At 43.3% G+C, this 22,506-nt stretch overlaps 1 protein-coding gene across 5 annotated transcripts in view; it reads right to left on the reverse strand.

The window, feature by feature from the left end:
* Window positions 1–1,569: 1,569 nt before the first annotated feature.
* SCHIP1 (schwannomin interacting protein 1) overlaps window positions 1,570–22,506 on the reverse strand; it is a 179,151-nt gene continuing 158,214 nt past the window's right edge. For all 5 annotated transcript variants that reach the window (XM_070792492.1, XM_070792485.1, XM_019960171.2 and 2 more), the window contains 5 exons: window positions 13,430–13,547; window positions 10,682–10,879; window positions 9,633–9,756; window positions 7,011–7,104; window positions 1,570–2,206 (listed from right to left, as the gene is read on the reverse strand). In XM_070792492.1, the coding sequence (XP_070648593.1) occupies window positions 2,155–2,206; window positions 7,011–7,104; window positions 9,633–9,756; window positions 10,682–10,879; window positions 13,430–13,547 (586 nt within the window). In that variant the 3' untranslated portion in view covers window positions 1,570–2,154. The remainder of the gene's footprint in view (window positions 2,207–7,010; window positions 7,105–9,632; window positions 9,757–10,681; window positions 10,880–13,429; window positions 13,548–22,506) is intronic.

The following is a 22,506-nucleotide window of genomic DNA, read 5'->3' on the forward strand; positions in this document are numbered from 1 at the left end:
CCTGGACCAATTAAATCAGTGTCTGTGGAGGTGGCATGCAGGTGTCCATGGTTTCTGAAGTTCCCCAGTGACTCCACTGTGCTGCTGAAGATGAGAACCACTGGCGAAGTGAGTAATATCCTCACCTAGCTGGGGCAGCAAAGCTCCAGCAGCTATGCCTGGATTTTCAGGGCTGGGGTCACCTCAGGGGAGTGCTGACAGCCAGTGCAGGGCTTTGGGGCTTAGTAGAGACCTTGACGAAGGGAGGACTTGGGGCTCCACCCGCCAGCCCAGTGGTGAGCACCCTGCTCCACTCAACAGTCAACTCTCAAAAACCAAATATAATTATGGGCTGCATTATTTTTTTATTCCAAATGAAAATAATCTGATTGAGGCCCACAAAGAAATGATGAGTGTTTCAATGTAAGATGGCCTATTTTAATAAATAAGAAGGCTCTGAAACCTGGCAACTCTGAATTACTTAATACTTATCAGAATATTTTTAAAAAAGGAAAACGGAAACAGTGGATTAACCTTCTATCTTTGGATTATATCATGGACCTTATAGTGAAAACAGGTGGTCTGTGGGTGGTTCTGGAATGCTGACTGCTCATCTCTGCTTTAGCTTATGATTCTCTAATACCTACATGGACGTTCGTTGATGACATTGATTTTCTGAAGTGTGTTAGTCGCTTAGCTGTGTCTGACACTTTGTGACCTTTTGGACTGTAGTCCGCCAGGCTCCTCTGTCCATAAAATTCTCCACGCAAGAATATTGGAGCGAGTAGCCATCTCCTCCTCCAGGGGATCTTCCCAACTCAGGGATCGAACCTGGGTCTCCTGCATTGCAGGCAAATTCTTTACTGTCGGAGCCACTGAAACTTTCTACCTACTGAGGAACACTCTGTAATTGCGTTAGACTTGGCATTTTTCTTCACGTGGCCAAAAGAAGTGATCAAAATGTGAAAAATGGCACCAGTTAGCCTTGGGAAAAGTGTAAATATAGGTGTCTTTTGTTCATGCGGCAAATGCGGTTTGGATGCAGCCATTGGCTCTGACAAGTCCAGCAGCTATTAAATCGTGTGTATGTGTTAGTTGCTTCAGTAGTGTCTGATTCTTTGCGACCCCATGATCTACAGCCCGAGAGGCTCCTCTGTCCACGGGATTCTGCAGGCAAGAACTGGAGAGGGTTGCCATTTCCTTCTCCAGGGGATCTTCCTGACCCAGGGATCACACCCACATCTCTTGTCTCCTGCACTGGCAGGCAGGTTCTTTACCATTGAGCCACAAGTGTTGAAATTACAACTGATAACTTTAAGCAGGGACGAACGTGCTGGCTCTGATGTTGTTGATATTGCCTTCTTTGGACCACACACACACACACACACACACACACACACTCACACACTCACACTCACACACAGGCTCCCAACACTCCACAATCTTCCTGGCAATTCCCTGCACTGCCTGTTCTCTGGAGCCCTTTGTTTTTCACTGATAAAGGCTTCCCAGTGGGGGATTTCAGTTGAGGAAGAGTGAAGACAGACATATATAGCCAGGGCTTGCTAGTGAGCAAAAAGACATATCCTATGAAACAAAGTTTTAATCTTTATTTTACATATTTATACATAAAACTTTTAAGGAACCCTCTGAATCCAACAGAATGTTAATAGCACATCTAAAAATGAACTTCAGGTAGTCAACATTCACAAAATGTTGAAAACTGATTAAAATATACATATTACGGAGAGCTACAACTTCACTACGAGGCAGGCATGTATTTTTTGACTTGGATAGCACCGTCATTTACAGTTCTTCTTTAAAACTACAGTGAAGAATGACAGCAGTCAATGGTAAAATACTGCTCCAACTCATAATCTCTAAACAAATAAAAATAAAGTTAAAACTACCCTCTTTGATTAACCATGACTTGTGGTGGTGTAAGTACTATACATTTTTTTGTAACAATATTTTATTAAAATGCCTGATATTGAGTGGCACAGTAAAAAAATTAAAATAAATTAAGAAGCAAAGGCCAATCACTGGACGTTAAGCTTCAGACATTATCAATGACTAACACTGATATTTGTTTCTGTGCCACCTTTAGCAACAGCATTTTTACAACCACAGAAGCAAAAGAAGGTCTAGCTTGTCCTCTGGTTGGATGGCTTCTTTTCACTTTGCAGGCATTTTCTCGGCCAGGTGCTTCTGTTGACTCTCGGCATGTCTGTGGAATGAATAACACATTATTTAGCGCTGAGGAGGAAGATCCAAACTACTCTTCCATTGGCAGCTAAAACATCCTCCATAGTTAAATCACGGGAATCAAGAAACAGTACTCAATTCAAAAAAAGAGAGAAGAAAAAAAAAAAGAAACAGTACTTAATTGAAATGAATGTGCCTTCTTTTGATTTTTTTTCATGGCCAAGCTGCCTGGCATGCAGGATCTGACCAGGAATTGAACCCGGGCCCCCCCTGCACTGGGAGCACGGTTTTAACCACTGGACCACCAGGGAAGTCCCTAACTTTGGATGGTGATGGATCTTAGATGTCCAACCAGGGACTGAAGCTGTGCCCTCAGCAGTGAAAGGGTGGAGTCCTAACCACTAGACTGCCAGGGAATTCCCTTCAATTTTTACATTCTATGTATGATTCCTTTTATCTAGTAAGTCACTGGATTAGCCTGAGACGTGTAGATGCCATTTTTCTTTGAGAAGAAAAGTGTTGTGTTTAAAAACGAAAAGGGAAAATTAACTAGGATAATTTATTCAGCAAATGTTTAATATGGTCTTCTCTGTGCCAGGCACACTGCTTCTGGTGATGGGGATTTGGTGGTGAGCAGACAATGAACTCTTTGTTCTCATGGGGCATATATTTCAATGGAAACAGACAAGAAAGGAACGGACAACAAACAAGGAGACAGCAGACAGAAAATAAGTGCTAAGCGAAAAAGTCAGAACAAGCTATTGTGACAGAAAGTTAACTGCACGACTACTTTATCTAAATATGCACAAAGATGCAAATTTAAGTATTAACAAGGCCCCTGTTAATAATACAATAATCCAATATCATTCTTACAAAGGATAGTAATGTCTTTAGAACAAATGATAGGCTTTGGTGGATGCAAAGATTTCCCATATTTGATACTCTTCCTCCCCTCAATTAGTCCTAAGGGCATGATTGTGTCAGTGAGGGTGGGGACAGGGCTGGGTAAACTTTCTTACTCATCAAGTCCTATCATGGCCTGTGAGCCCAAAGGCAGGCCAACCCAGCAGCTGGCCAGTGGAGTTGGAGACAGGGGAATGGCCAAGCTGCTGACATCACTCAAATAGGCACTAACCAAACGTCTTCTGGGAGAGTGGTAGGGTCTGAAGGTTGTAAGAAACAAATGTTTTGAAGGAGGATCTTAGGAAATTAAAAATTGGGCAAGAGAAAAGTTATCTAATGCTGTGCTTTCCAGCTGTAATCAAAGGTTCGGGGGCAATTTCTGTGCACTGCCTTGACTTGGGTAGTCAGTGACATCAAGTGTAACTCACTGGTGTTAATGATGCAGAATGTTTCACATCTATGGCACAGGGAAGAAAACCACAAATATTTTCAGAAAAGGGAAGTGACAGTCGTGCCCTTGCCACATGCAGCAGCCCACAAATAATATTCTGATATTCACCGAACACTAAAGGGACTAGGGGAAAAAGATAACAATAGCACTGTATCCCCAAGAAAAACCATGCCTTTTAGCAGATCATCTTTTTTATGTGTGTAGAAGAATCTTGATTATTTTCATAAAGTAGCTCATGGGCCTCACTTGAACAAATTCAGCTCAAGAAATATTTTCATACCCAGTGGCTAAGATTCCATGTAGCTAATTAAATTATGGTTCTTATAGCAGCTTTAAATATGTATCTCTTTGTGTGAGTGTGTTGTGCAAACCTACAACACGAGGTTTTCTGAGAGACAAGGAAAGAACAGATAGGGAATAGCTTCAGAAAATATTGAGAGTTGGGTGTTATTTCTGAGACACATACAAGGGTGAATTTCATTAAAATTTTAGACAAAGGAGGGAAAGAGTTTCAGTTTATAAAACTAAAAGGTTCTCATCAACTATTTATATGAAAGTCTTTAGAAGAATTAATTTCACTCTAGCCCTACAAGAAGGAAATGGCAACCCACTCCAGTGTTCTTGCCTGGAGAATCCCAGGGACGGGGGAGCCTGGTGGGCTGCCATCTATGGGGTCGCACAGAGTCGGACACGACTGACACAACTTAGCAGCAGCAGTAGCAGCAGCAAGCCCTACAAGAACTCCTTTACATCAACAATCACTTTTGAGGACTTACTATGTGTTTGGCAGCCCCTGTCTTAGGCTCTGAGGACTCTGAAATGAGTGAAAATAAACATTGTGTCTGAAGCTGAAGATCTAATACTTTGGCCACCTGATGTGAAGAACCGACTCATTGGAAAAGACCCTGATGCTGGGAAAGATTGAAGGCAGGAGCACAAGGGGGCGACAGAGGATGAGATGGTTGGATGGCATCATGGAGTCAAAGGACATGAGTTTGAGCAAGCTCCGGGAGACAGCAGAGGTCAGGGAAGCCTGGTGTACTGCAGTCTATGGAGTCGCAAAGAGTTGGACATGACATAGCAACTGAACAACAACACAGCCAGGCTGGGAGAGACAGCAAACAAATGTAACACAATATGATTAGGCCCCACTTGGGAGGAATGCTGTGCTGCCAGAAGCACAAAGAGGGTCCTAGGCCAGTCTTGGGGGTTCAGGGAGCACTACTTCAAAGAAGTATCTAAACCTGTGGTTTTCGAATTAGGCTTTCCTGATGACTCCTGTATTGGAGTCATCAGGAAAGCTTTAAAAAACTTCTAATGCACAGAAGTCCCTGTCTCACAGAGAAGTCCCTGTCTCACAGAATAGTTAAATCAGAACCTCTGGCAGTGAGACCCAGGCATCAATATTTTAAAAGCTCCCCAGGTGATTCCAATGTGCAACTGAAATTGAGAACCATGGACCTGAACTGACACCTGAATGGTAGGAGCTGGACAGGTAAAGGGAGCAGGTGAGCAGGGCTTCCTGGTAGCCATGCTCTCAGTCTCTGGGATCTGGCTGCAACATTCTGGCATGGCCACCTTTGGGGAAGTCGAAGTATATGTAGATTCCACCGCCCCCCCCCCGCCCCCCCCGCCCAGCTCCATGAGCAAAATTATATTTTTGCAGCCAGAAATAGACATAGAAACTACTCCCCACCTGCTCTTGTTTCAAGGGTTCCTCCAACACCTTTAAATAAGTGACTCCTCTCCTCTAAACCCCATGGTTCTGCCCTCCTGTCTCCCACGATCATACCATCTGCAGAGTAAACACAGAACACTGCAGACCCAGGTAACAGCTGAGCATTCCGATGAGAGGGCGGGGCCTCTGAATGTCTTCCTTGCACCAAGGAATGCCAGCATTGCTCTGAGGGACAGAGAAACTGCCCTCTGTTACCACTGGCAAGTCACAGAACTGATGAAAGAGTTTACGTATTTTTCAGAAGGTGCATGTCCTTGTACAGTTTACTACTGATTTCCCATAATCTTTTTTTTTTTTTTAATAATTTTATTTATTTATTAGCTGTGCTGGGTCTTTTGTTACTGCATGTGCTTTTCTCTAGTTGTGGGGAGCAGGGGTCACTCTTTAGTTGCCTTGTGTGGGATTCTCACCATGTGGCTTCTCTTATTGTGGAGCACGGGCTCTAGGGCACTGGTCTGCAGTAATTGCGGCTCACAGGCTCTAGAGCAGAGGCTCAACAGATGTGGCTCAGGGGCTAAGCTGCTCTAAAGCTCCTGGACCCGGGATTGAACCCCTGTCTCCTGAACTGGCAGGCGGATTTCTTTACCCTTGGGCCACAAGGGAAGCCCCTGATTTCCCATAATCTTAACCCCTATATGCAAAGTTCTTAGCCTAACATAAAGGGAGGTGTCTTACAATTGCTGGTGCAGTGCCTGAATATATCTGTAGGGGGCAGTAACAATATTTGAGTGGTACCCTATTTCAGATGTAGGCAAACATGCTAAGAAGGTAGGAGAAGACCTTCTGGTTTTTTGTTTGTTTGTTTTTGTTAGGAGCAATGGCAATAACATCCAAAGCATGTGAAACAGAGTGCTGCCCATAGGTCTTGAAAAACAAACTTTAAACATAGTTCTGTAGCCTTTATTTTGCTACCTGAGCTATTTTTATAACATTGCATTTGGGAAAATATTTTACGCAGTGTCTCACACAGAGAAGAGGTCCCTGTGGTTGAATGCTGAGAGCACTGTCACTACATATGTTGCCAAGCTTCCCTTGGATGGTTCTGGATTACATGGTTAATTCCTTATGTTATTGTGACAAGCAGTTTTCTTTCTTTCTTTGGGAGCCTCTACTCTCTGAATACCATTTCTGGGATTAATAGTAATTGTTGCCTTGCGGCTTAAAGACTTCCTATAAACTGACTCAGAAAAGGTGTCATAAGACTGTAGAAATGCTCACAGTTTTTTAATGCACTTCACATACTTATTGTGAGAGGCGTTTCCACAAAGAAAATGACAAAGAAATGCAAGATCTTGACCAGCATTAGTCTAGTTTCCCTATTCCCCAGGGAAGGAGGCATTCTTCACTTCTTTACAGAGAGGGGGCCTGGAGCCAGGCTCAGCTAGAAACCCAAGTCTTGGAGTCTCCCCATGGTGAGAGCAATCTGGTAGTACTGGTGCTGTGGAAAGATGCCAGGGTCCTTGCCTTCTGGGCATGGCAGATGTCATCAGGAGTTGGGTCAGATAACAGCAAGTGCCACTTGGGGGCACCCACCATGTGCTGGAAACATGCCAGCATGGAAGGGCTTAGGGACAACTCCCCAGGGGATCTTCCCGACCCAGGGATCAAACCCTCATCTCCCGTGTTGGCAGGCAGTTTCTTTACCACTAGCACCACCTCACTCCTGCCTTAATTCTTAAGCTTCTAATCATCCCGGGCTTCTTTCCTTTTTGGGAAGGGTGAAGCCCCACTGACCTGGTCAAGTCCTCGATGTCCACCAGCATGGCGTCCTGCTCCGTGTGCAGCTCATCTCGGATAAGGAGCAGCTGGACCAGCTCTTCATTCAAGCCTGGGGCAAAGGAAGGAGAGCAATAGAAATAGATAAAGCTGCAACAAAGTCAGGATATGAAACTACGTATGGACCACTGTATGTGTACCATATACACACACACATATATACAAACAGCTAAACACAGGAAGAAAGTATTTTTGCTGAAATGTTAGGGTTCTCATTAGTTTCTCAGAAGCTCAGGAGAAGTCACCCATTTGAGAGTACTAGTTTGCCTACTTACAGAAGTGTTGGAAGAAAAGGAGTATGAAGTAAATCCAGTTACATTCACATTAAAGTGGGAAAAGAAGTGGTTAGCTGTTAGGAAAGTAGCTCGTTAGAAGAAGCGGGGTTTTATTTTGAAGATACGTGAGTGCAAAAGTCTGGGGCATGTTGAGTTTTCCACTGTTCATCTTCAGGGGGTTCCAGCCACACTGAGAGCTGGAGGGGCCGCCACACCTGACAGGCACCACATAAGATGCCCAGCTGGAGAGGGAGAGGCCCGAGGATGCTCCAAGGTTACCTGGGGCCACGAGGAGGAGCAGCTCAACGTGCAGGCTGTTCAAAGAAAGAGTAATATCTAAAGATGTGGGAGAATGAAATACGAAGGACCTGAAGAAATAACCCCTGGTCTCCAGACAACAGGTGCTGAGGAAAAGACTCCTTAGGATTTATACTGGGAATAAAATAGATGGAAACATGGCTAGTCTTCCTGAAATCTGTGCACTGGGTTAATCTGGCTTCTGCCATTGGAAAATATAAACAAGCCCAGGGCTGCTTCTTGCTTTTTCCCCTCATACTGACTTAGAACAAAAGCTTCTGGGTCTGAACACATGCACATGTGGGGAGAGCATTCATTTGGCAAGAGCTCTAGGCCCAGCAACAAAAGAAAGGAAGAGGGTACTCAGCAAGGTCCTCCTTGAAAACGCTGGATTCAGACCTGAAATGATGCATTTACCTGCCTTTAGTTCAGATTTGTTTCCAATTTTAAAAAGGAGGAAAAAAAATCATACAAAGAAATCTAAAACTTCCTGTACTCCTGAAAAGGACTAGCTGGCAATGTTATTATTTAAAAGTCTAAGGAAGCTATTTCGATGGTAAGAGATCAGAAAGCCTTTTAAATCCTTGAAAGAAAAATACTCCTAGTAATTTATTCTCAATGAAAATGAAAATGTAGTAGAACTTCAAAAAAAATCCTATGAATCTATGGTTTCCTAATTAAAATGTGAATCTTTTCTTTTGATTTTAAAATACTGAAGGTATTGGGTTAAGAAGTTAAGACTCTGTGCTTGCACTGCTGTGGCTGTGAGTGATCCCTCGGGGAACTAAGATCCCTCATGCTGCCTGGTGTGATTGCCCCACCTCCCCAAAATACTGAAGGTATTAAATTGCCACTGCGCATTTTATTTTTCTAGTGAGTTCTTAGGGCAGCTTTCTATACTGGCATAGTGCATGGGAATGTCTTTTCTATTATGAAGTTTAAAATTTTTTATTATGGACATTTTCAAAGTGATACAAAAGCAAAGAGACTTGTTTAATGAATCCCCTTGCCCTATGCATCCAATCAGCTTCAAAAATAATCAACTCCTGGCCAGTTGTAACTGACCTTTCTCCCCTTCTCCAGTGAGGTCATTTTAAAGTGAGTTTCAGACATCCTATTGTTTCATACATAAATGCTTCAGTATGCATCTCTAAAGACAGGGCTTTTTTAAAAAATTAACATAACCATAATGCCTTTATTGTACCTGAATAAGTCAATACATCTTTAATAAAACATTTAGTCAGTGTTCAAATTTCCCCACTTGGTTCCCAAATGCTTTTTTATAGTTGGTTTGCATTGGGTTGGCATGTCTTTTAGGTGGTTTTAATCTATCAGCAATGGACTTTATGGACTCATATGTTTCAAGGCTGGAGTGCTCGAGAGTTCATCTGGACTCAGCAAGATGCCCCAGTGATTGAGCTCTCTCTGTTACTGGCCCAGCACGTGCCCTTCTCTGCACAACCAGCTGAGTGAATGCCACTCACTCACCACAACTCCCATCACATTTCCGGTAGAGGTCCTTCTTTACTCTGGGGGTAAAAGGCCCACTCCTTCTCACCCTATAATTTTCACCCATCAGTCCTATACACTTTCCACCTGAAGTCCCACAACATAAGCTGTTTTGGATCTGATGAGCTAAAATAAATGTACATACCAATAAAGCTGAGCATATAATTGTATTCGTATAATACATATACAAATATATATAAATATAATAAAAGACCTGGACCTACTAAATTGTATTCTACAAACAGGTGTTGTAAGCCAACTATATGCCAGGCACTGTGCTAAAAGCTGGGGATTTCAGATGAATAAAAACGACCCTTAATCTCTGTGAATCTTGAAAAAGTCTTAAAGTTTCTCAACATTTTACAGTCACAAATCAAAGGAAAAAAGAGAGCGTCGATTCTCTTCCTTTCCTTGCAAGGGCAAAGAGGGCCCCAAGGAAACGTGATATCCCATGATATTTAACAATCATATCCCATTTGCCAGAGTGTCTCACACTTACTTTCTATCTGGGAATGGAGATCATTGACTATCACTTGTAGCTGCCCAAGAGTCATGTCTCTCAGGTCAGTGGGCTTTAAACTTCTTTTCATCAAGCATTCACTTATATGAGGCAAGTGTGGCAGCTGAAGACACAAAGGGAAGAAACAGATGAGAGCAGAGCAGTAAGCACACTGAATACAGGACCGAGTTTCCTCCTAAAAAACCCACCTTCATTCACCCACTTCAGGGTCCTCACTGAAAAGCTTTCCCTGTCTGACTTTTCCAATGCAAGGCCCTCCATTCACACCTCACACATTCTCAAATGTTATCAGCATCATAATGGGACACTACTCAAATCAAATGCCTTTGGACTGGTCTACAACTTAAGAGTCAATAATTAGATCCACAAATGAATTACCAGGGAGCTCAAGCAGTATCAGTTACATAGATTAAATTATTATGATCCATTATTTATTAATTTATAGCATGCTACAAGCACTGTGCCAAGTGCTTTGAACACTTTTTCCACTGAATTCTCACAATCATGCTCTGACACAGGTGTTATTATTATCCCCATTTTGCAGATGAGAAAACTGAGACTTGCCCAGAGCCCCACAGTAGATGGATGGCAGGGCTCGTCTTAAGCTCCAAAGGTCAGGACCTTTGTCCACTCTATCATACTGTCTTCACTAAACAGTAGGAACAAAGAGTTAAAGCAATAGTGAGTTTGCCACAGCAATGGGTTCTTAAACTGAGACTGCTTTAAAGGAATTAAAATATTCTCACAACAGCTAATACTGCCCCGAAAACAGAGTAGATATGAATGGGGAGCAAAGTTTACGTTTGTGAAATCTGTAGCTTATGCATCCTTCTGTGATACAGTAGGAAGGAAAAAGAAACAGACTTAAATATTTCTCAATGACGTTTTACACAGTGCCTTCTAGAAACCCAAGTTTGCATAACTCTGGGAAAGGACTGAGACAGCCTCAACCTTTTGCAGCCAACACTCGCCAGCCAACCACGGCATGCAAGCCCTCAGTCAGTTGCGTTTCAGCGCTTGCTGCTTACGAGATCAGCGACGGGAGACTTTTTCCTGTTCTGTTTTTCCACTTCTACTTGCATTTTGGCCATTGGTTTGGCCATGGCAAGGGCCATTTTGGCTTCGGCTTGCAATTTCTTTTGCCTTGTGAGGAAATCCATGTCATCCAGGGATTCGGATTCTTCTTCAGTAGTGTCTCTATCTGAATAGGAAGAGCTCTGTTTGCTCTGCGAAGGGAAAAAAAGCAGCACCTGAGCTTTGTGTGCTGGGTACCACCTTTGGAGATGGACTATAGCCTTCCCTGAGCCCTCTCTCAGAGCGGCCAAGAGTCCGCTCCATCAACACAACTCAACTCTTGATTTGATCTGTACCAATCACAAATAACTTTTATTGAATGATTATTTACTTACCATTAGCATTTAATGGGTCAGGAAATTCCCCTGGAGGAGAGCATGGCAACCCACTCCAGTATGCTTGCCTGGAGAATCCCATGAACAGAGGAGCCTGGGAGGCTACAGTCCAGGGGGTCAAAAAGAGTTGGACAGGGCGGAAACAGCTTAGCACACAGCATTTAATGGAAACAATGTGCTAGCATTGTTCTAAGTTCTTTGCATATTATTTTTTTGCATTTATTTATTTGCTACTTTATATTTAATAATTGTATTTCAATATAATTGGAGAAGGCAATGGCAACCCACTCCACTACTCTTGCCTGGAAAATCCCATGGATGGAGGAGCCTGGTGGTGGGCTGCAGTCCATGGGGTAGCTGGGAGTCCTACACGACGAGCAACTTCACTTTCACTTTTCATTTTCATGCACTGGAGAAGGAAATGGCAACCCACTCCAGTGTTCTTGCCTGGAGAATCCCAGGGACGGGGGAGCCTGGTGGGCTGCCATCTCTGGGGTCGCACAGAGTTGGACACGACGGAAGCGACTTAGCAGCAGTAGCAGTAGCAGCAATATAATTATTTTTTAACTTTTTAACTAATTTTTATTGGCATATAGTTCCTTTACAATGTGGTATTAATTTTTGCTGTACAACAAAGTGAATCAGTTATATGTATGTGTGTGTATATATATATATATATACACTCCTCTTTTTTAGCAAGTAACATTTTCAAAGGTAGTTTATCTCCGTAGTATCAATAAAAGGCTGATTTTAGCATAAAAAGTAACATAATTAATAATAGGGAAAATATATATTTATAACAAACTTGAGACTTTTCTTTCTTACTCTCAAAACTTTCTTGAAGTGAACAGACTACAGCAAAATATTTCACCCAGAGCTAAGGTGGTGTGTTACTCCCCAAGTGGAAAGGATCTCAGCTATCCAAAGAAGTTCTCATGTGGCACTGTACTTAACAACTAACACAGTTTCCTGTTAGTTGGTCTTCGATAAGAAAGGTGCTGGATAGAGCTCCCAGAGAGTAAAGAAATTCAGGAACAAGCACTCAGGATCATCAAGCCATCTTTTATATAAGTGTGCAAGGAAAAGTGTTGTTTAGTTGCTAAGTCGAGTCCCACTCGCTGCGACACCATGGGCTGTAGCCCGCCAGTCTTCTCCATCCATGGGCAAGAATACTGGAGTGGGTTGTCATTTCCTTCTCCAGGGGATCTTCCCGACCCAGACATCTGACCTTTGTCTCCAGCTTGGCAAGCGGACCCTTTACCGCTGAGCCACCAGGGAAACCCCGCAAGGAAAAGTAAGCAATGCTTAACCCACATTATCTTTCGGGTTTCTCTGAGTGGTATTTTAAAATGTGTCCACTGCTAGTCTATGCTCATATTTCTAAGACCAGTGGGGAAGGAATGGTATCTAGCACATTTTCTATTTTTTTATTTACCGCATTAAATTAACTTTTATTGGCATATAGTTGCTTTACAATATTGTGTTAGTTTCTGCCCTATAGCAAAGTGAATCAACGATATGTTTACATATATCCCCTCTTTTTTGGATTTCCTTTCCATTTAGGTCACCATAGAGCACTGAGTAAAGTTCCTTGTGCTGTACAGTAGGTTCTCATTAGTTATCTACTTTACAGCTAGTAGTGTATATATATCAATCCCAATCTCCCAATTCATCACCCCCTTTCTCCTTTCCCCTCCAGCATCCAGCTGTTCTCTACATCTGTGTCTCTACTTCTGTGTTGCAATAAGATAATCTATACCATTTTTCTAGATTCCACATTATGTGTTAATAATATAACAAATGATATTTGTTTTTCTCTTTCTGACTAATTCAGTCTTATGACAGTCTCTAGGTCTATCCAGGTCTCTGCAAATGGCACCATTTCATTCCTTTTTATAGCATATTTTCTTTTATAATTTTTAGGGCCTATGTGATTTTCTTGATGATTTAATACGAAAGTAGTTGCTAACTTTAACAGAACTTAAGTATCCTCAGATCACAGTTTTAAGTTTTCAATCACTCAAATTTTAGGAGCATCTCATGTTAAGAAGGGCTTCCCCAATGGCTCAGGCAATAAAGAATCTCCTGCAGGAGACAGGAAGATCCCCTGGAGAAGGGAATGGCTTCCCACTCTTGTATTCTCGCCTGGAAAATTCCATGAACAGAGGAGCCTGGTAGACTACATACAGTCCATGGGGTTGCAAGAATCAGACACGAATGAGTGACTTTCACACTTCACATGTTAAGAAATGTCATGAGACATCTGTTTTTAAATCTCTGCAATGTTTGTTCCTGATCAACAATAGAAAAGAAGCTAAGTGACCAGGAAAGCACACTCTGAACCTCAGTGGCAGCTTGGAGACTCACCATGGGAGACAAGGGGGTGTCCAGGCTGGTTTCAGTCTTGCTGTCATCAGCATCGCTGTCCTTATCACTGCCGCTATCGTTGACAAAGCAAATCTGCAGGTTCATCCCACTCTGCAGGCTGGGCAGAAGCAAACAGAACACTAATTCCACTCAGCTATTTGTTATCCGGCAGCATCCAAAAACAGTCTGGTTTTGCTAGAGAAAGCAGTTTAATGTGTTCTTCACAGGGAGCAGTGAGTGATCAATATTATGCCCAATTCATAAATGGTAACTTTTACTAGAGGATAAGAAAGATACATTGATAAACAGTAAGGTGATAACTTTTAACTCCTATTGTAGTAGCTTTTTTCCACACAGAAATTCATTGTTGTTTGAAAACTAATTTCAAGCCACATTATAGCACCCAGCACAATACCAAACACATAGTCGGTACACGATAAAAATGTGTTGAGACACTGAGTTTACATTTTTGTCGATGAAGATGAATGGATCCTCAGCCAAACAGGGCTGCCTGGTGTCATCTAATGTCCTGCCCCATGGGGACAATCCAAAGATGCTCATTAAAGCCAGCATCCCAGGGCCAGAGCTCTCAGAAAAAAAGACTTTTTTTTTTGCCTCAAATAGAAAAAGATCAGCTATCAGACAAGTTGATCTTTGCATCTCTCACTGTGACAATAATGCCAGAGCTGATTAGGCGTTAGGAAAATTTTATTTGAGGCAGTTGCCAAAAGTCAACTGAGGGAGCTCATTTATGTCATTAAGGAAAAAAAAAAAACACACCAGAGGTTCACCCTAGAGAAACTTTAGGAAACTTCCAACCTAGTTATAAAGGCACAACGTTGGAACACAACAAGGCTCTGTAGACCACCTGGCGCCCCGAGCCTCAGAGGCAGAGATGTCTTGGGAGTTCATTATGTTTGTGGCGAATCCGGGAAGCTCCAGGAGGGATGTTTCTGGAAATGTGGTCACAAAGGGCTGCCAGGCTGTGTATCTGCCACACACACAGCCAGGCTGAGGATCCAACTCTGTGTCCTAATGCTCATTTGAAGGCCAACACGTTTCATGACTTTGACAACAAAGAGTTTTTCAAGAAGCACTTTTTATTTTCTATTTGAGGCAAAAAGAAGCATCCGTAGTGTCTCCAGCCTGTGTGTAAGCTTTGAGAAAGAAAAAGCAGAAAGAAACTCCTTAAGCAGCAGGGGTCCTAAGGAGGGTAGTGTAAGCCAGGTTTAGAACAGTGGACGCTGAATCTGCTCTGGCATTACTGTCACAGTGAGAGACGCAAAGATCAACTCGTCTGATAGCTGAAATTTGCATTTTTAAAAAATTCCAGTGGGTAGGGATGCTCTGTACAAAATGCTCAGATGACTCACTGAAAGCACTGGTTTGATTGAAAACAATGCAGAAGTCAGAAAAAGTACTGATTTAACACAGGCACCACTGTTACGTGTATGTACTGCCCCCTGTTGTTAACTTCTGTGATTACTGAGAGTCCCAATTTATTTCCCCAGGAAGGAAATGCAGCCTTTCTTTCAGTAGGTCCAATTCTGTTGCTCCCCACCCTCCTGTGCAGGCCAGCAGAGTCAGGCCCAGGGCTGGCTGCAGAAGGTGACAGGTTCTTCTGTGATCAGCTGAGGGTGCTTGGAATCAGCAGGACTTAGGTTCGAATTCTCACTTCATTCCCTAAGCACAATACTCAATCTGTATCCTCATCTGTAAAACAGGGTGTCTAATTTAGTACTTTGTAAGAAGGAAGCTCCAATACTTTGGCCACCTGATGCAAAGGGCTGACTCATTGGAAAAGACTGTGATGCTGGGAAAGATTGAAGGCAAGAGGAGAAGGGGATGACAGAGGACGAGATGGTTGGATGGCATCACCGACTCAAATGGACATGCGTTGGTGGACTCAATGGATTAAATGGACACAATGAACAAACTCCAAGAGATAGTGAAGCACAGGGAATCCTGGTGTGCTGCAGTCCATGGGGTCGCAGAGGGTTGGACGTAACCAAGTGACAGAAAGACTGAAGGTGGGAGAAGGGGACCACAGAGGATGAGATGGTTGGATGGCACCACCGACTCAATCCACACGAGTGAGTAAACTCCAGGAGTTGGTGATAGACAGGGAGGCCTGGCGTGCTGCAGTCCACGGGTTCACAAAGAGTTGGACACGACTGAGTGACTGAACTGAACTGAGTGACAGAACAACAAAGAAAGATGAGAGGATTTGGCTCAGAGCTGGCATAGGACAGGTGGTTTTTACGCGTTCATCATCCTCCTCTCTACTTTCTGAAAGCCTACACAAAGGAACACAGGATTTTTTTTTTATACATACACAGATACTTTACTAGTATATTATGCATGTTATAAATAGGTTACTATATACATTTTTGAATGATAAAATTATTTCAAATGAATGGAACAGGATTTTAAAGGTGATGTGACTTTGTAAAGAGACCCTTGAAGTCAGGTACTTGAACACCTGGCCTGTCACAGCAATTCCTGATGCACAACTGACTCTCTGAGAGCGTCCTGAGCTGACTTGAACTGTTAGGCAGCTTGAACATTTATTGAGATGGAACTTGTCTCCTTTCAATTTTCTTCCATTAGAATATTTTTTTCTGGAGTAATCTAATATGTTCAGGTTACCCTTTGATCCCATATAAATGAAGCTTTAAAATTCATTGTTTGCAGTTGGTAAAAAATTTTTTTAAAAGTCAACCATTTTTAACAATAAAACTCAAGATCCATGGATTGGACAATAGTGGGAAATAAAAGTGCAAATTAAAAACAGACATATTTTAAAATAAAGACATTTCAAATTAAACCTAATTTGAATCTAGAATTATATCAGTTCAGTTCAGTCACTCAGTCGTGTCTGACTCTCTGTGACCCCATGAATCCAGCACGCCAGGCCTCCCTGTCCATCACCAACTCCCAGAGTTTACTCAAACTCATGTGCATCGAGTCGGTGATGCCATCCAGCCTGTCATCCCCTTCTCCTCCTGCCCCTAATCCCTCCCAGCATCAGAGTCTTTTCCAGTGAGTCAACTCTTTGCATGAGGTGGCCAAAGTACTGGAGTTTCAGCTTTAGCATCATTCCTTCCAAAGAATACCTAGGACCAATCTCCTTTAGAATTATATAGTATTTCCTATTTCTAGAATAAAGTCTTGAAGAGTAGATGATACTACATAAACAGATTATAAACACACAAAATTACTTATAATACCATTGCAAAATAAAGTTTAAAACATCCAAAGAAATATATTTCATTCTGAAGAAAGCTTGATCATAAATTCTGATGTTTTGCCCCCAAACTGACCTTTGTGCTAAGGACCTTAGACCTAAATCAACCATCCCACACAGGGTTTCTAACTCAGGAAAGGCAAAGAAAAAAAAAAAGGGAAGGATTTAGTAGTTGGAGCAAAATGAAAAAAAACCACCTCAGGTAGAAATTCAGAAAATCGCCTTAGTAACACATTATCACCGTGGGAAGCTGTGCAGACCTTCTTACAGGGCGAGCCTTATAATTCCTTGTAGCGGTAATCATCAAGAATGTTACTCTCAGGAAAAGGAAATTATATGACACAGCAGCTAATAGTTCAGCAGGGATTTTAGTAAAGACATCTTAAAACAGACTCAGGTTTCAAGGAGGATTTGTTTGCCTTTAGCCTTTAAGCGGGTTTAAGATGAAGGCGGCTTTTAGGAAGACTTGACCACAGCTCCAAGCAGCGGCCCGGCTGTAGGGTGAGTGGGCTCCCCTGGTGCTGCTCAGGGTCTCTGTGCTGCAGGGTCGGGGACCATGACCCCTGTTCGGGGCCCCTTCCCACCCTGGGGAGGCATGGCCGCCCTGAGGCTCTTCCTCTGGCCGCCTGGAGCCCAGGCCTCTGTCCTTCCCACTACTGTGGGGCCTCACTCACAACAAGGCTACACAGTCTTGGGAAATTCCAGCAGTTGGGGGGCTAATTTGCCTGGATCTCTCCAGCACAGTCTGAGGTGAAAACAAAACACCGTCCTCTTCTTGTTAATTAGTGTATAATTGAAAGCATCCAATTCGAGGTTACTTGATGTTTGGAGTGGCGCTTGGCAGACTGCTACGTGCAAAAGGCTGCTTGACATGTGTCTTGCCTTGGATTTGATTTCTGGAAGGTCTGTGTCCTGGTCACCCCAGGAACTGCTCCTCCTTATGCCACGAACAACCATACTGTTGGCCCAGGGTTACTGACAGGGAGCCAAGCGCCTGAGAAGGGGCTGTCCTAGATGAAGAAGGCCCAGAAATGCAAAGAGATAAAAAGACCAAGTGTGTCTTCTAGATGTCCCTGTGAGTTCATGTGGCTTTTTGAGTTCCTATCACCCAGAATTAGGAAGGCATTTAGTTGAGAGGCTGTTCAGCCTCAGTGTCCTCTTGGCATTCATAGTGAGGGAAGCTGTTACTTGGGGCTTCCTGGGTGGCTCAATCGTAAAGAATCTGCCTGTAATTCAGGAGACTCAGGTTTGATTCCTGAGTTGGGAAGATCCTCTGGAGGAGGGCATGGCAACCCACTCCAGTATTCTGCCCTGGAGAATCCCTATGGTCAGAGGAGCCTAGCGGGCTATAGTCCATGGGGCTGCAAAGAGTTGAACATGACTGAGTGACTAAGCACAGCATAGCATTTACATATATAGGGTTTCCCAGGTGGCTAAGTGGAAAGAATTCCCCTGTAGTGCATGAGACCTGGGTTCAATCCCTGGGTCAGGAAGATCCCCTGGAGGAGGGCATGGCAACCCACTCCAGTATTCTTGCCTGGAGAATCCCATGGACGGAGGAGCCTGGCGGGCTACAGTCCATAGGGTCGCAAAGACTTGGACATGACTGAAGTGACTAAGCAGCAGCAAACTGTTACTTAGAAAATGTTTGCACTGATTTCTCATTACCATCACCAGACATATTATGAAAAAACACACAGAATTGAGAGAATGATGGAGTAGCAAAGATCTTACCTCCTAAGAAACCTAGCTACCTGGTGATAACATTTGGTAGAAAGATAATACTTTTTTTCCCTTCACAATACAAGGAAAAGACCAGTTTACTCCCTGGAAGAAGTGATGGCTGGTCCTAAAGTTTGCTGTGACTTCTACTGGGGGCAGCAGCATTGGAAACCCAGCCTTTGTCCTGGCCTTGCGTTTCGATGACTGAGAGTGGCCTGATGTGATGGCCAGCTCCAAAACCCAGAATTAATTTGGTGTGTCTCAATTTTAGAAACAGGAATCTCCAGCACCAGCTGAAACTTCCCGCATTCACACAGAAATGTTTAAGATTCTTTGGTTCTATACCCTACACCACACGTTGGTTAACTTCACCTGGACAGTTGCATTAAATGTGAGTTTAAAAGTATGTTCACTACCTTCTTGCCCTGGGTTGAACAACCATCTGTGGATTATGGGCAAGGTGTGCTCAGTCGCTCAGTCATGTCCGACTCTTTGCGACCCTATGGACTGCAGCCCGCCAGGCTCCTCTGTCCATGAGATCTTCCAGGCAAGAATACTGTAGTGGGTTGCCATTTCCCTCTCCAGGAATGGGCAAGACAGGGGTTACTTAAAGAACTCAGATATCTTGCCCCTGATCTGTAACAGCCTGATTGTTAAAATGTCACAATTCTTCTCTTCCCTCTGTCTGCTCCCTCTGTAATAAGATTGTGGCTTCTCCATCCAGAGGTAGAGTCTATCTCCTGATTCCTGGGATGCCCTCCTGATCTGCCATGGCCAAAAGAGTGCAGAGGAAGTGATGGCGTTAGAGTTCTGAGTCTCCCCCTGCAGGGAAGCTGCCAATGCCCAGGTCCGGCTCGGCCTGCTGGCAGAAGACAGGCTTTGTAGCACAGAGCTCAAGTGGCAATTGTCCCAGCTGAGGCCCCAGGCACCTGAGAGAGCTGTGAAGAGCAGTAGAGCACCTTGCCAACCCATAGCTGACCACAGACCAGGAGGAAGCCCCATGTGAACCCAGGTCTGACCAGCAGTAGAAATCAATGCTTATCATCTGATGCCACTGATGTGGGTGGGTTTTTTATTATATATCATCACTGTGGCAGCAGATAACTGGTGAAAGGTTACAAAGCAAGACTACGGGCTGTACCTCCAGTGGCCTTTCCCCCATACTGCACTTAATCTCAGGTGTGGATTTATCAAGTCTTGCCTGTGATGGCAATATAACTTTAAGCGCATATACCTCCTGTTGTTGTTTTTTGTTTAGTTACTAAATCGTGTCCGACTCTTTTGTGACCCCATTGTCTGCAGCCCACCATGCTCCTCTGTCCATGAGATTTCCCAAGCACGAATACTGGAGCAGGTTGTCATTCCCTTCTCCAGGGAGCTTCCTGACCCAGGGAGCAAACCCGAGTCTCCTGCATTGGCATGCAGATTCTTTATGGCTGAGCCACCAGGGAAGCCCATGTATTAATCCTGTAGTTGCCTATAATTTCAAGGCAACTGTATGGTTTCCTTAAGAAACAGAGTAAAAGGGAACTTGAAAACGCCTAGGCATTTCAAACATGCATTGCTATCTTCTGTCCAAAATCACTGTGGTTGTGAGAGCCTCTGGCTCTGCTGTTACTCATTACTCAGTATTCCCAACTAGTCTGTGGCTGGGCTGTTAAAATATACCTTTATTTATTTTAATGGATCTTTGATGCATTATTCAAAGGCTTTCTACATAAAGTTTTTCTATATTTGCTGTTTTATGAGAATTTCAAAGGAGATGGAATATAAAATGTATGCTGTAATTAACCAAGGGTAGCTGTAAACACATTTCATTTTTCTAAGAATTTGTCATGAAGAAGGAATGTGGGAACACCTGAGGTCTGGGTAAGTTCTAGATACATGGGGTGTATGATGGTGTCTATATAGGATGCACTGAGGTGGGTTAAAATGAAGCGCTGCTGGGGACTTCCCTGGAGGTCCAGTGGTTAAGACTCAGAACTTCCACTGCAGATGGCATGGGTTTGATCTCTGGTCTGGGAACTTGATGCTTTTGAACTGTGGTGTTGGAGAAGACTCTTGAGAGTCCCTTAGACAGCAAGGAGATCCAACCAGTCCGTCCTAAAGGAAATCAGTCCTGAATATTCATTGGAAGGACGGATGCTGAAACTCCAATACTTTGGCCACCTGATTCGAAGAACTGATTCATTTGAAAAGACCCTAATGCTGGGAAAGATTGAGGGCAGGAGGAGAAGGGGGATGACAGAGGATGAGATGGTTGGATGGCATCACTGACTCGATGGACATGAGTTTGAGCAAGTTCCAGGAGTTGGTGATGGACAGGGAAGCCTGGTGTGCTGCAGTCCATGGTTTTGCAAAGAGTCGGACAGGACTGAGCGACTGAACTGGGAACTAGCATTCTGCATGCCATGCAGCATGACCAAAAAAACAGAAAAAAATTGTGAAACACCTTTCCCATTTCCCAAACCTTGCTCTTCACTCTTCTTTTCCCTACTGACTGTTTCATATTGACATTTACCATGAGATTTACAGAATTACTATTCAGAAAAGGAAAGGCAAAGTTTCTGTTTCCCAATGTTTGTTATTGTGAAAATATACTATTTCTTATTTTACTTTAGTGGGACTGTGTTAACTTCCTTTTGCTAAAGACTGTGTAATGCATGGGGTGATCATTTGACTTTTAAGAAATTTAAAAATTTAAAATTGAAGTATAGTTGCTGTACAATATTATATGATACAGGTGTACAATATAGTGATTCACAATTTTTAAAGGTTATACTCCTCTTACAGTTACTATAAAAATATTGGCTCTATTTCCCGTCGTGTACTACATCCTTGTAGCTTATTTTACACCTAATAGTTTGTATCTCTTACTCCCCTCCCCCTCGATGCTTCTCCCTCTTCCCCCTCCCCACAGCCATCTCTCCGAGGCGCCCAATGTGGTAACCACTAGTTTGTTCTCTATAACTGTGAGTCTGTTTCGTTTTTGTCATATTCACTAGTTTGCTGTATTTGGTAAGATTCCACATGTAAGTGATATCATACAGTATTCACCTTCCTCTGTCTGACAATTTCACTGAATCTAATGCGCTCCAAGTCCATCCATGTTGCGGCAAGTGATAACATTTCATTCCTCCTTAATGGCTGAGTTAAGCTGACTTTTTAAAAAGAGTGATATTCCTACAACAGGTTCAAATACTGCTGGTCTAACATATAACATCACACACACAGTGATGCTTACAAGTATATTAGAAAAAAAGGGGATGTTTAACTATTCATTCATTCATTCGGTGATCAGGCAAGAACATCTCTGAAAACCCCACAGCACTGGTCAGCCAGTGCTGAGCCTAAGATCCCCCCCATTCCTCCCTTCCCCATACCTCCTCAGGCCAGGACACAGGCCTTCTAGTTCCCTACAGTCCCACCTATTGCCTTTTATCTGGGCAACCTCATTCCTTCAAGCTTCTTCCTGGCCCATGCAGGCATATTATAGTTCACAACCCCTGAATTAAGTGGATCATGGAGGTAGTTGATCTAGGAAGAGAAACCAGGTCTTTGAACAGGTACCAAATGCTTGGATCATTAAATCACAATATACAAACAGAAATGTGGAATATATAAAGCACTGGGACAAAACTGAAAAACAAACACTTACTAGACACTCCTTATCCTACATATGAGAAAAGAAACACTTTCACTTAACCTGAACGTTAATTAGCAAGTAAGGTGTTAACCAAGAAGAGCGAATGAGCAGGGAGCCAACTGCAGAAGAAAGGCCGTCTGGCCACTGGAGGTGGGGTGAGAAAATGCAGAGAGGGATGGAAAGCCAACCCTCCAGCAGTTATGTGTCAGCGAAGTTAAGGGTTGTTTCAAACTGCGTGCTAGAGACGGGACTGGGGTCAGGGGCCATCATGTCTCTTCATGTCCTGTCCTGACCCCACATCTTACAGGACTCAGGCTTCCGGCTTCTTCAGCAAAAGCAGAGGAAAGCAGCTCCGAGGGTGGGAGAGTGTGGACGGCCCTCTCTGGGTTTTCTTCTCCCAGTTTCGGGCAGACCTTTTGTCTGCTCTCTTTTCTAAGGCTCGTTAGTTCTGGACCCTCCATC

This window comes from Bos indicus, chromosome 1 (assembly GCF_029378745.1).
Source record: "Bos indicus isolate NIAB-ARS_2022 breed Sahiwal x Tharparkar chromosome 1, NIAB-ARS_B.indTharparkar_mat_pri_1.0, whole genome shotgun sequence".
Lineage (NCBI taxonomy): Eukaryota > Metazoa > Chordata > Mammalia > Artiodactyla > Bovidae > Bos > Bos indicus.